The sequence below is a fragment of the Setaria viridis genome, chromosome 9 (genome assembly GCF_005286985.2).
Source record: "Setaria viridis chromosome 9, Setaria_viridis_v4.0, whole genome shotgun sequence".
Taxonomy (NCBI): Eukaryota; Viridiplantae; Streptophyta; class Magnoliopsida; order Poales; family Poaceae; genus Setaria; species Setaria viridis.
In genome coordinates, this window is record NC_048271.2 from 9,423,901 (window position 1) to 9,435,746 (window position 11,846).

Below are 11,846 nucleotides of genomic sequence, written 5' to 3' on the forward strand. Positions count from 1 at the left end.
TCAACACAGTGACGAGCAGCAGCAGTCAAATCCCAAATATGTCGACGTAGATAGGAAGCTAGCATCTTTGAAAATAAACAATGGAGACCAATAATACCCGTCGGTGTACCTTGGCATCAGATAGTTCATGCAAGACTGCAGTCTATTAGACATTTCATCGTGCTCCTTCTACGCACAATGGGTCAAATGGCCGAAGATCCAAATCTGTATCATCCATCGGCAGTTAGGGGACAAGAACTAATGTGGCAAGCATGAAACACCATAAAGAATTGCAATAATGATCTCACCATCAGGAGAGATAGGGTAATTCAGCTGTGTAGATCAATATGGTCATTGTCAAGATTCAAGAACACATCACTTTTTTAGTGGCTTGTGGTTCGTCTCCACAGCATCAAGCTACTTGAACAACATGTCATCGTGAATGACAAAGTTAAACTGGAACAAAGTATAATGACTAAATTCATCATGAAATTCATCCGTAAATCATAAAATGAGCATCATTCTATTCTCGAATCTAATTGTACTACCACATAGCTAATGTTTCAGAAAATGCTTGTATAGTTGACATGATGACATATATCTGGCAATGGCACAAGAGCAAACGACAACACCTGCACAAGAGCAAACGACAGCACCTGCACAATCATCTTCTTCTAACGGTGAAAATTGATTTTGCTACACAGCTAGAACTTCACTCCATCTAACTCTATGAAAAACAAATAGAGAAAATCAAGTCACTTTATAAGAAAGATAGGATCGTTATATAACTATAATGGTGTAATAGATAAAATTATCCACTTTGGGAAGTCATTTGCATATTACGTTTAGGCTAATCATTAGCAACCTCGCCGAGCACGACGTCCGTGCCTAGCTCATCAACATCTTCACAGTGCGTCCCAAAACAACCTTCGCTCGCTTGTTCACAGCTAAATAAATGGTGATCCATCACTTGTAGTCACTGATCCACTGTCACTGCTTAGAATCTCGATCAACTTATGTTAAATGTTAAATGTTTAACATGTTATTGTATTGGAGTGGTCCTCTATTATTGCAAGAAATCAACTTATTCCAAGGGATATTAAGAAATAATTCAAACAAATCAGTGATGCCAGCAAAAGCGGTAGTATTATTCAATGTAGTATTATAATCCTCGACTAGTTCTTGTCCTCCATATAGACCACGCCGTCCTGTATCGTAGTCTCCATGTCTAACATGTCTCGATGTACAGCCCTATATTGTAGGACTGTCCAAACCTTTCGATGGGCCCATAGATGTATGGCCAACAAGCCCCCGAGTACTTTTTAGTCAAATGTAGCAGTTCCGAGTAGTTTTGAAGGCTTCACCGACTAGTTCGTGGTGCTCTTCGAGTACTCCATCGGATCTTCTTCTTCAAACGCACATGAGTACTGTCAGACGGCTAGAATGTACTCAAGCCTCTTTTAACTTGGTCTTGAATCTTCAATCTTGAAATTTATATGGAAGTGCGATGAAAATCGCACTCCGTATGGAGTAGCTCCCGAGCCTTAGGTTGAATCGAAGAATTAAGCTGAGGGTCAATCTTATAATTTCACATCTCTTTTACCTTGGAACCCAAAGAAAAAACTTTTTAGCTGATAGGCACGTGGCACGCAACCCCCGAGCCATTACTGACTAGTTTGGGTATTAGGGTCAACCACTGATCAATGTGACCGTTCGCCAACAGTAACCTTATCCCTTTCCGAGAAAATTGGAAACTGCCAACAATAACTTCGGGCTTTTAAAAACAGAATATTCCCGTTAATCTCACCCTTGTTAACTGCGTCGCGGTTATAAATAACGGAGGAATTCATCCATTCTGTTTCACCCAAGCCATTCTGCATGTTCGTCTTCTATACTGTAGCCCTAGAGCCACCGCTTGCCATTCTTGAGCTCGAGTGCCACCGTCTCCCCCAGCTTAGCCCCCAAGAAGACCCTCGCGGCAACATGAATGGGGAAGAAAGTGTCATCCAGCAAGGCGGCTGAGTGCAAGAAGAGGAAGGCCATGAAGAAGGAGAAAAAAATCCAGTTGCCAGCACCAAAGTATGGCAAGACGGACCAGACAGCTCCGCCAAACCAAGCCTGCGCCTAGAAGAATGATCAAGGAGATAGACATCCAGACGTATGTAGATGTTAAGCTCCTCCAGGAGAAGAACTTCATCGATTGGATGGAGGCCTTCGGCAACCCCTAGCCTCTGCAGAGATACACCCATGAGACGGTGATCTTCGCACACTTCATCGAGCGAGGTCTGGCTCTCCCCACCTCTGATTTCTTTCGTGGGTTATTGAGGTACTACAAATTGGAATTAGTCCACCTCAACCCCAATTCAATTTTGCACATAGCAATTTTTGTGCATTTGTGCGAGGTGTTCCTTGGGATCCAGCCCCACTTCCAGCTTTTCCAGAAGCTATTCAGAGTGAAACCCCACCCCAAATTGGAACACACCGAAGAGTAGTCGGGGGGGGGCATCCAGTTGCGGGAGAAGAGCAAAAACTCGTACTTGGAATATGAGTTGATTGATTCCCACTCAGGGTGAAAGGACAAGTGGTTTACATTGGAAATCATGAGTCACGACTTCCCAAGGTGACCGGCCACCGCCTAGTATGGAATAATCGGTGGTTGGACGAGCCAGACCATGAAGACAGCCCTCAGATTCCTGAGCTCTTGGAGAAGATAGTTGTACTCAAGTCTGAGGGACTGATAGGAGGCGTGGCCTTCAGTTTCATGCGGAGGCAAGTCCAACCACTACAGCTACACTGCACCTAGGGGTATGACTACTCGGGCCCCCAGGATCCATCCCGAATGTCGTCAGACGACTTGGCCCCTAGGATCTTCAAGCACGCAAGGATGATCCCCACAATCGTGCGAGAACACTGCACCACCAACCCGTGGAGCAGTGTAAGTACATGTGGCTTTAGCCCCTGAGTACCAATTTTGATACTAGTCGCTTTTCTGACTTGTTTATTCTTGCAGGAAAAAATTCACTTATTTTGCTCTGCTCCTCCTCCACTCGAATCGGATGGCTCTGGCGCCGCTCCGCGTGTACAGACCATTGTGTCTATATAGAAAGCGATCGTGGAGGAGAAGGAAGAATGGTCGGAGGATTGGTCCTCCTTTAGCAGCTCTGAATCAGAAGCTGCGGAAAAATTCGTCATCAAACCCCGTCAGTCAGACAAGGCGGGTTTTCCTCCGAGGCGTCAAAGCATGAAGCCGAAAATATCCTGGAGACTAGATTGGCGCCACCCCCGAAGAGAAAGATCACTATCGCTGTCAAGCGGGTGGTGAAGAAGTCATCGACCGCCGATGAAGTCCCACCGCCGATAATCACAAGGAAGAACAAGATCATGAGGATTGAGTACTCATATGTTGTTGTCCTTTTCGCCATGGCTATCTTGATTCTGACATGGACAACTTGTAGGTAGTTGAGGAGGAGACAGAGGCGGAGAAGACGACTACAGAAGTCATGTAGCAGGAGCTACCGGCGATGAAGAAAATCATCGAGCTAGAGGATGACAAGGAGCCTCCCATCTCCAGGGCCCATCCCTCTGGCGTGTAGGCTACTCAAGCAGTGGAAACGGCAGCCAAGGCTGGTGAGGATCAATCTGCGATCCAGCAGGCCGCGCCAAAGAAGCCGCTGTCCACTGTCAAGTACGCGCGCTTGGCGGGGGAGCCCTCCATAAAGATAATGAGGTTCACCAACTAAGTACCCAAGTACTGATTGTAACTTGATGCCGCCGTGTAGTATGTTTTGACACTTGTCTTATTTTAGGAAATCCACCCGCGTGGATATTGGAGGCCCGAGCCCAAAATCCGAGGGTGATAGCGGTAGCCGCTCAGCCCAAGACCTTGTTCCGGTGCCTTCAATTCTATATATTACGGACATGGCGAGCCCGAAGTCGCATATCTTACGGCACCGCGATCATCGTCGACGAGGATGTTGGAAGACTTGATGTCCTGGTGGATGATGCGGCGCTCGTGCATCTTCTTGGAGCCGCTGAGCAGCTGCCACATCGCAGCGCGCACCATGGCCTCCAGCAGCGGCGCGCTCCCGCCGTGGCGCCGGCGGAGGAGGTCACAGCAAGGGTTGGCCCTACGTACTCCATGACGAGGGAGAGAGCCATGGTGGTTGTGTTGCGTGCGAGGCCGTGGAAGCTAGCGACGAACGGGTTGCAGCTGCCGCTAGCCTCGAGAAACTACGCCTCCCGTAGCAGCATGTCGTGGCTGCAAGGGCTCCTATACACCCACCAGAAAGCCTATATTAAGCTCATGTGCAACATTTTTCTTTAACATTTTTAGATATTTATCAACATTTATTGATGTTCATCAACATTTTTAAAAAAATTATCACCAACATTTCTTAATGTTGAGCAACATTTTATATATGTACCAACATTTTTCTTTAACTTCTTTTACATTCACCAACATTTTTTCTCAACATTTTCTTACACGTACCAACTTTTTTTTTTGCATTCACCAACATTTTTTATCAATATTTTTTGACATTCCCCAACTTTTTTTAGTTAAACAAAATGTTGAGATAATTCATTTAATATGTCTATTTTTAAAAATACAATAAAACGTAGTCATATTGGATCTCATTGTGTTACATTAATTCTCAGGAACACAATAGTTTAAATGGAATTCAAAATGCATTTACAGTTTGAGAAAAATGAGATCAAAGTTTTAAATCTAAAAATATTCTCTCCATCCCACCCATACAAAGGAGCAAACCGAATGCTGGGACGTGTCAAGATCCACCCTAAAGCTATGCATGCTTGCTGGGACGTGTCAAGATCCACCCTAAAGCTATGCATGCTTACGGTGCTCTCTACCTCTTAACTCTTATCTAAGTTGAATATTTTCTTCCGGAGGATGGATAGGATTTCTGTGTGGCCGCCGAGGACCGCGCTGAGGCGCTTGATCGTTGGAACTGTTTGGGTTTAGTTGGAAGGGCCATTTTCATCCTCATCAAGCTTCTGGGCTTTGGAAGGTCCACGAACCATGGCCCCAGCTTCTTAATCCGAGCCTGCAAGGAACGAAGCGATAACGAGATGGGCCGGGCTGAGTCACGCGGCCCACGCAGCACGGATGATGCTGTGCGCCGCCGGCGCCGCTGCCGCCTTTTCTCCGGTGGCGGCGCGGCAGCGGCGGCCAGCGGTGGCGCTCTTCAGGCCGCGATAAGGTACGTCCGATACGAAGATCCGGCACCTCATTTTTTTCTCTTTGACAAGAGAGTCCCATAGATTGTATAGTCAGTTACCCACTCACTTGTACAAAGATCCAAGTTTGCAACAAGAGCTTAGGTTACACCAAACTTTGAATTCTTGCCTTTATCATGACGCAAATATTGGGTGAATCTTGTGCAAGTGCTTGGTTCTGAGCCACCAAAAGCTACACCACAGGCTGTGGCGGCGGCGTGGCGTGGCGCCGCAAGGTCGGGAACCAAGCACGTACTTGGTACGGCATGGCCTGGTGCATATTTAGCATTTGCCTTGACGAGTTCGAGGTGTCCTGGACTAGCAGCTGATCCAAATTTTCAGACCTGGTCCGTACTCACAAGCAGCAGCACTGCAGCAGCGACTAGTACTGTTTGCAGAATCAGCCTAGGGCTCGTACGCCGTCGAAAAAGTGAATGAAACAAAGGAACGCAGGGTGGTCCTCCCTTGCAGCAGCTGAGATGAGACGGAGAATGAGATGCTATGCTAGTCAGGGCTCGCTCACTTTGGGGCCGCTTCGAAGTTCGGACCGGGCCACCGTCAGTTCTTTGCTTCTATCCATTTGAGAAGGCGAAGAAAGCAAAGGCTGTGGTGTTGCTACTGCTAGTGCTAGTGCTACGACACACACAAGTAGACCGGTAGTACTACAGGGGGGGCACAGGCCTGTCTGCTCAGCAGTCGGCATGGCATCGCCATCGGCATGCACCCCTGCCCTGATGAGTACTCTCCCTCACCTTAGTCCCCTCTCCGTCTCTGAGCCCTGCCCCCCACTTTGGCCTTTAGGGCCCCGCTGCTTTCGTGTCCCCTGGCCCGCCCGCACCCCCGACTGCTTTTCCCATGCCTTGCACATTTCATTTCCTGTGATGTGCAGCAAAGCAAGGCCTATAGCAGCTTGCAACCCCCCAGCAGGCCAGCACAATGAGGCAGAGCACACCAGCCTCTGCATATCTTCAGCACATTGCTTTGTGCACAAGCATTCAGAATGGCACGGCACGCACGCTGTTTCAGGTGATCATTTCGCTGCGGGCATGAACAAGTTGCGTATTCTACGATGGGCGTGGAAAGTTACAGGAGCAGTTTGCTGTACAAGCCATCATTTCGATTAAAAAATTGTTTCATTGAGCCGATGGAGCGGCTCTCCTCTTGTTACATCAGGAGACCAAAAGCGAAAAACAAAAAAAAAGGAGAAGCCAGGCCTCCTTCCCAGCCCAAACGGCTCAGGGGAGAGGAAAAAAAAAAGGAAGAATCGTGTCATGAAGGGGGCTAATTCAAAGGCATAGCGCTAATTACCTTGACGATGTTAGTCTTTAGCTTATCTTGGACACAAAAACACTCCTTTCTTTTTTGGTAAATCGGGACTCGCAGATGGTTAGCTTCAAAACTGTGCAAATATTACTGTTCATGGTTAAAAAGAGGTGCATTAGTCCTACAGCTTGTTTAAATCTCACACATACTACAACTTTCATGACATGGTTTAGCAGATCATACCTGATCTTACAATCGGAAAGCATCTCCTTTAGTATCTGCATGTTAACAACAGCAGGAACTGGGTGTCAATCACAGCAAAAATTCCAAGCATTATTTTGAGAAAACATATCCTGTGCGCATGCGAAGGCAGACTCCAGACACACGATGGGCACAGAAACACGAGACAAAAAGAATGGAAAGTTCAGGGTCACCTGTTAGCAACAAACATTCCAGCCGATGGAATCTTGGGAGGAATGAATTTCAGTCAGTCATCAGAAGGTGCGCTCTGCCACTCAGGTAACGAGGAATGTCTGCAGCCAACACCACATGGGGGTTATGATGAGTAGAAAGAATGCTGTCACATGGAATTCAGAGCATCAGTCAGAGCAACAAGCTTTAAACAATGTGATGCTGCCAGGCCCATAGAATACAAACCTTGGCTGCCTCCATCGAGATGCACAATCAGTAAAAGTTTATATCCATGTAACTGCGTGGATAAGTTGGGTATGGTAATTCGTCTACCCCCAGGAGAGAGGCAGAACGAGTAATGCCGCTGAACTGAGTTTGGCTCGAAATCTGAACCTCTGCTGTGAAAATGCTGTACACAGGCCTGTGATCTGAGAACCGAGACTCACCGCGCACGTAACACAGTTGGTTTAGACCTCGGCCATACCATAGAATACGGTCACACCTTCATAAATGAATGAAATGATGTTATGAACACTGTGTAAGGAGATGAATAATGCATGCATAGGAGCTTCGATTTGATGACAGTAAACATGTTCTTTGCAATGTCAGAAAGTCCAGTTTAATGAATTTTACCATGCTGGAGTTCTTCGCTTCTCATTTGGATGCATATCATCGCCTGCATATCTATCAGAGTTGTACGAGTATTTGTATGTGGGAGGAAAGTAAATCCGCCCTTCTTTCCAGCCTGCAAAGACCCGACCAAATCTTTGCTCTATCCGAAGCTGTTACAGAAATTCAGACATAAGAAGCCAACCAAACAAAGACATCTCCATAACAAGAGGCATAACCATGTTACACGTTATAATAGCTAACCTGGTCCTTTTCCAATAACTGTTTCCAATTGTGCATCTCAACTAAAGCCTTCACTGAGCGATAGGAAAGAGCTATCCGGTAATTCAGATCACCAAGCCAAATAATACGACTGAAAAGAAATAAAATTGGTAGCATAAGATTGATGCTTTCAAACTAATTCCTTTTAACTATTAAGTGTTTAATCAAAATCTGTAAAGAAAAGCAGAACATGAGAAGCACAAGTGCACTACTCACTCATGATCAAGAATTGTCTCTGGAGACTTCTTGTCACCTGCTCCATGAACATGCGGAAATCTGGTCTTCCTCAAAATTTCCACTACATCCGCATTTCGTCTAAGTTGATCACCATCTTTCTGGCCTGATGTTAAGTGAGTGCACACAAAGCAGAAGCTTGTCTGATGCAGAGACATACTGATTGATATTGATCCCTGAGTTAAGACAAAAAAAAAGAGAGAAATAAGGAATGGGGATCACAAAAGAAAGGGTTCAATAAAATGGATTCATACACTAAAATCTACTGTCTTAAACAATAGTTGAAAACATTACACTGTAGATGTAAACCCCTATCTGAAATGAAAAAGATAGCAAAGGATACCTTATTTCCAAGATAGCCCATCAGGCCTCTACCAACGCACGAAACCTTCAAGTTCTTCACATGCTCCCTTATGTCGCTCCGTACCCACACCATGAGAAAAATTCCAACCATTTGCTTGCTTGCAACTAAGCAATACCTGATTTTTCATGGAAATATTAATTTCAGTCAGAGGATCGTAGTCATTCAACAAAGGAATCCTTAATAGCTAATATAGCAGGAAATCAGTTTCATAACAGGAAAGATGAGCTATTTATATATGCTATGGTAAGAGTTGAGAAACTTACCTAGAATCATTGCATAGTGGAGCACCATATCCACATGGCATTGGTGGAAAGAATATACCACTAGGGGATTCCTCGTCAATATTCTCATCATCAGATGACCCACCACATCTCATACTAGTGTCAACGTCACTTGGCCGGCTCCCGAAGCTAATCCGGTCACAAACACTGAAACGACGGTCCACTAACGAGTGTGGATCCATCATGTCAATCCTTGAACTACGATTGAAGGACTGGAATGAACGTCGATGGAAGAATGACGAGTTCCGTTGTCTTCTTGATGATCGCTCAAAGTCAACATTGAGCTCCACAATAGGATCTGGAGCTGGTGAGGGGGTGTGGTAATTGTAGACACCAGAGCCTTGTTGATCAAGATTATTTAGAGTTTTTCTAACAAGAGAAACCCATTTCTTCGCTGGACCATTGTCTTCAGTCAATAGAACATTACCAGCATTCAAGGGAACAATTTCCTGAAACCTGGCATGATAAATTATGTTAATTTCCTTTTCTATTTTGAGCTTTATTTATTTTAGGGGTGCTTCTTGGTTTAGAGAGAAATAATTTGGTTAAGTAAATGCACAAGTTAAGAAATATACCCTATCACATATATATCAGCAGCAGGAGAAGTATGAAGCCAGTCCTCCAGATTCAAATGACTAGATGGTGACCTTCCTCCCACATTCCATGTAGCAACGAAGACCCTATGCGCACAAGGATATGTATTGTCATATCACAGGAATTTCCTTGAACCAATGATTAGTGGATTGATCAAGTCTTACTAAAAGAAACAGTCTATTTACCTGTAATCCTGTGTGTTTGTGATATAAGCACCGTCAAATCCATTACCTAGTCTACCATCTCGATCCACATTCCTCTTAGGCAACCTCTCTATGTAAACATAAAGTTAACTCAGTCACACTCATCACGAAGCATAAAGATAATTTGGTCATGACATTTGCAGTTTTGCACGAAACAGACAAAGGGATGAAAAAAAAATATGAAGATACCATAGTTACTGTCAGGAGGCAAGCAAAATGTACCTGTTCTGCTTTTCTTGGATTTGCACGCATCTCTATCAGAGAAACTGGTCCTCCACTGCACTCCGACTGAAATTATTAGAAGGAAATTTAGCACAGAATCAGTAAAAGAAAGTTCTAGTTTATTGGAGTCACAAGCATATTTTGGTTGCGTCTGCAACCACAAGGGGGAAATTCACTAAAGGGAACAGGAAACAAGAAGCCAACGTGCATCTGGAAACAGCAAGCATTTTTATCCTAGTAGAATAACAGAAACCTACTGCTGTAAAAAGAAACTTAAGCAGAGAAATTATTATGCACAGAAGCTCTGTTGTTAGATCAGACAGTTAAAAAAGGTGGTAGGGTGTTGCTAGATGAATGTACCTTCCTCAGCTGCATAATCCGAATGGAAGTCCTTCGCCTTCGTTTTGATGTTGAACCACTTCCTAACAAGGGTCCTGGACCAGGACAGCTTTATGCACACCAATCACAACCAAAGCAAGATCAGGGATGAACACAGAAACATCACTGTGAAGAATAAACAGGATAACTGCAAATATGGAAACACTTACCTTGTTCCTGCTTGAATTGTCATCTCTCATTGTCTCAATGCTTCCTCATGCAGCTAGCTCCAAGGAATGAGTCTCCCCCACTCCTCGAAACCTCCAAACTTGGCGCTTTTACTTCCTCTCAAACAGTATCTCCGAACAGAATCAGGGGAGAACCGGATTTTACTACCTAATTTCCCCCCTTTTTGTGAAATGAAGTAGACCAAACTGGCCCTTGCTTTTCTGAACTATGGGCCGGCTAACGAACCAGAGAATTCCCAAGAGCTATTTAGGAAGACTCCAAAATGCAATCTTCCGCACAAGAAGGCAAGGGGGTTAGGAAAATTTTAGAGAGATCACTGGGGGGAAAAGACGAAGAACCGAAGTGGACGGAGCAGAAACCGCAGGATTCAGGCGCAAAGCCACGAGCGCAGAAGCAAGAAAGCTCTTGCCAGCACCCCCAGCACAAGAAATCGCTAGAGGTGAAGTAAAGAAGCCGAGCAAAGACGGGGCAAGGCCTCGATCAAATTCGGGCTTTCAGTGAGTCCGAACGGGCTCCTCTCTCAGAGACCGAACCCACAGCTCACGATCTCAGCTCGGCAGATCAATGCCCGGAAGCAGTTAACCGCTGCTCCAGACCATAAAGAAACGCCCACAGAGGCAGAACAGCAGCGGAAGTAAATGAGAGAGCCCAGGAACACGGCGGAAGGCACGGAGGCGACCAGCGCTGCGCTGCCTCGAGCAATGCAAGGACCGGGGCAGCGGCTCAGCGGATGGCGCGGCCGCGGATTTGAAGGCCCGGTGAGGGAGAGGGGGAGGCTGCAGACAGTGCAAGGACGGACGGACGGACACGCTGCTCCGCGCCTGCGCGCTCGCGCTGTTCGAGAAGACGAGCCGGGCTGTGCAGGCGAGGTGGGGGGAGTAGGGGAGTGGGAGAGCAGCAGCGGCAGTAGGGAGGAGAGTACTGGGGGCAGTGGGCAGTGAGAGGGAGCAACAAAGGGAGCTGAGAAATATGAAGGGGAGAGGGAGGAATAAAGCTAAAGCTTCGGGGCCTCCTGGTGTTGCCGTTACTTTCTTTCCCCCTTCTACCTACGTAGCCTTTGCTCTTTAGCTCCGAAACCAAGGCAAACCCTGCAAGTTTTGGCTGGGGCTCATGGACTTTTCTGAGGTTTTCTTGGGACACTGTTGACCGTAATCTACGTTGCGTGGTAGTAGTAACAAGTTGCCAAATTCGGGTTAGGAGCTGTTCTACTAGGTAAACTTTTTATCCTCCTGGGTTTAAAGCATAGAACCCCATTTTCTTCCTAATAAGATTTCCAGATTGTAAAGCCCTATACTACGTGACAGGCCCGTTTTAGGAGAAAGGTGTGTGTACTACCATTGACATGTAAATTAGTATGTCACTGCTCCAATTTATTGTTGTACAAAATCCACCAGATTTTGAGGCCGTTGGTGCTGACCAAACATAGTTTGGTACTCCTTGAGCTACTGTAGCATTGATTGAACTTTTGGAGGGGGGATAAAAATGGTGCTTGATCCTTCACTGACTTGGGGGGATATCTGGGCAAAGTATCAAAAGTCACGTACAGGTAAAAATACGAGTAGTACTGTAGCTCCCTGTACGGTTAGTTCGTTAACGGTAGTA

At 45.8% G+C, this 11,846-nt stretch overlaps 1 protein-coding gene across 3 annotated transcripts; it reads right to left on the reverse strand.

Annotated features, from left to right (window-relative positions):
- Nucleotides 1-6,309: 6,309 nt before the first annotated feature.
- LOC117840435 (type IV inositol polyphosphate 5-phosphatase 7) lies at nt 6,310-11,187 on the reverse strand. 3 transcript variants are annotated; one of them, XM_034720944.2, is made up of 14 exons: nt 10,226-11,187; nt 10,038-10,125; nt 9,678-9,743; nt 9,438-9,525; nt 9,234-9,338; nt 8,641-9,114; nt 8,357-8,492; nt 7,996-8,189; nt 7,762-7,870; nt 7,522-7,670; nt 7,135-7,390; nt 6,912-7,054; nt 6,721-6,755; nt 6,310-6,627 (listed from the first exon to the last, which is right to left on the reverse strand). In XM_034720944.2, the coding sequence occupies exons 1-11, from the start codon at nt 10,253-10,255 to the stop codon at nt 7,162-7,164; spliced, it is 1,668 nt and encodes a 555-aa protein (XP_034576835.1). In that variant the 5' UTR covers nt 10,256-11,187; the 3' UTR covers nt 6,310-6,627; nt 6,721-6,755; nt 6,912-7,054; nt 7,135-7,161. The 3 variants fall into 3 exon arrangements, with proteins under 3 accessions (XP_034576835.1, XP_034576837.1, XP_034576834.1); XM_034720946.2 differs by having other exon boundaries at nt 6,310-6,613; nt 6,912-7,010; nt 10,226-11,186; XM_034720943.2 differs by having other exon boundaries at nt 6,912-7,010; nt 10,226-11,186.
- Between the last annotated feature and the right edge of the window lie 659 nt (nt 11,188-11,846).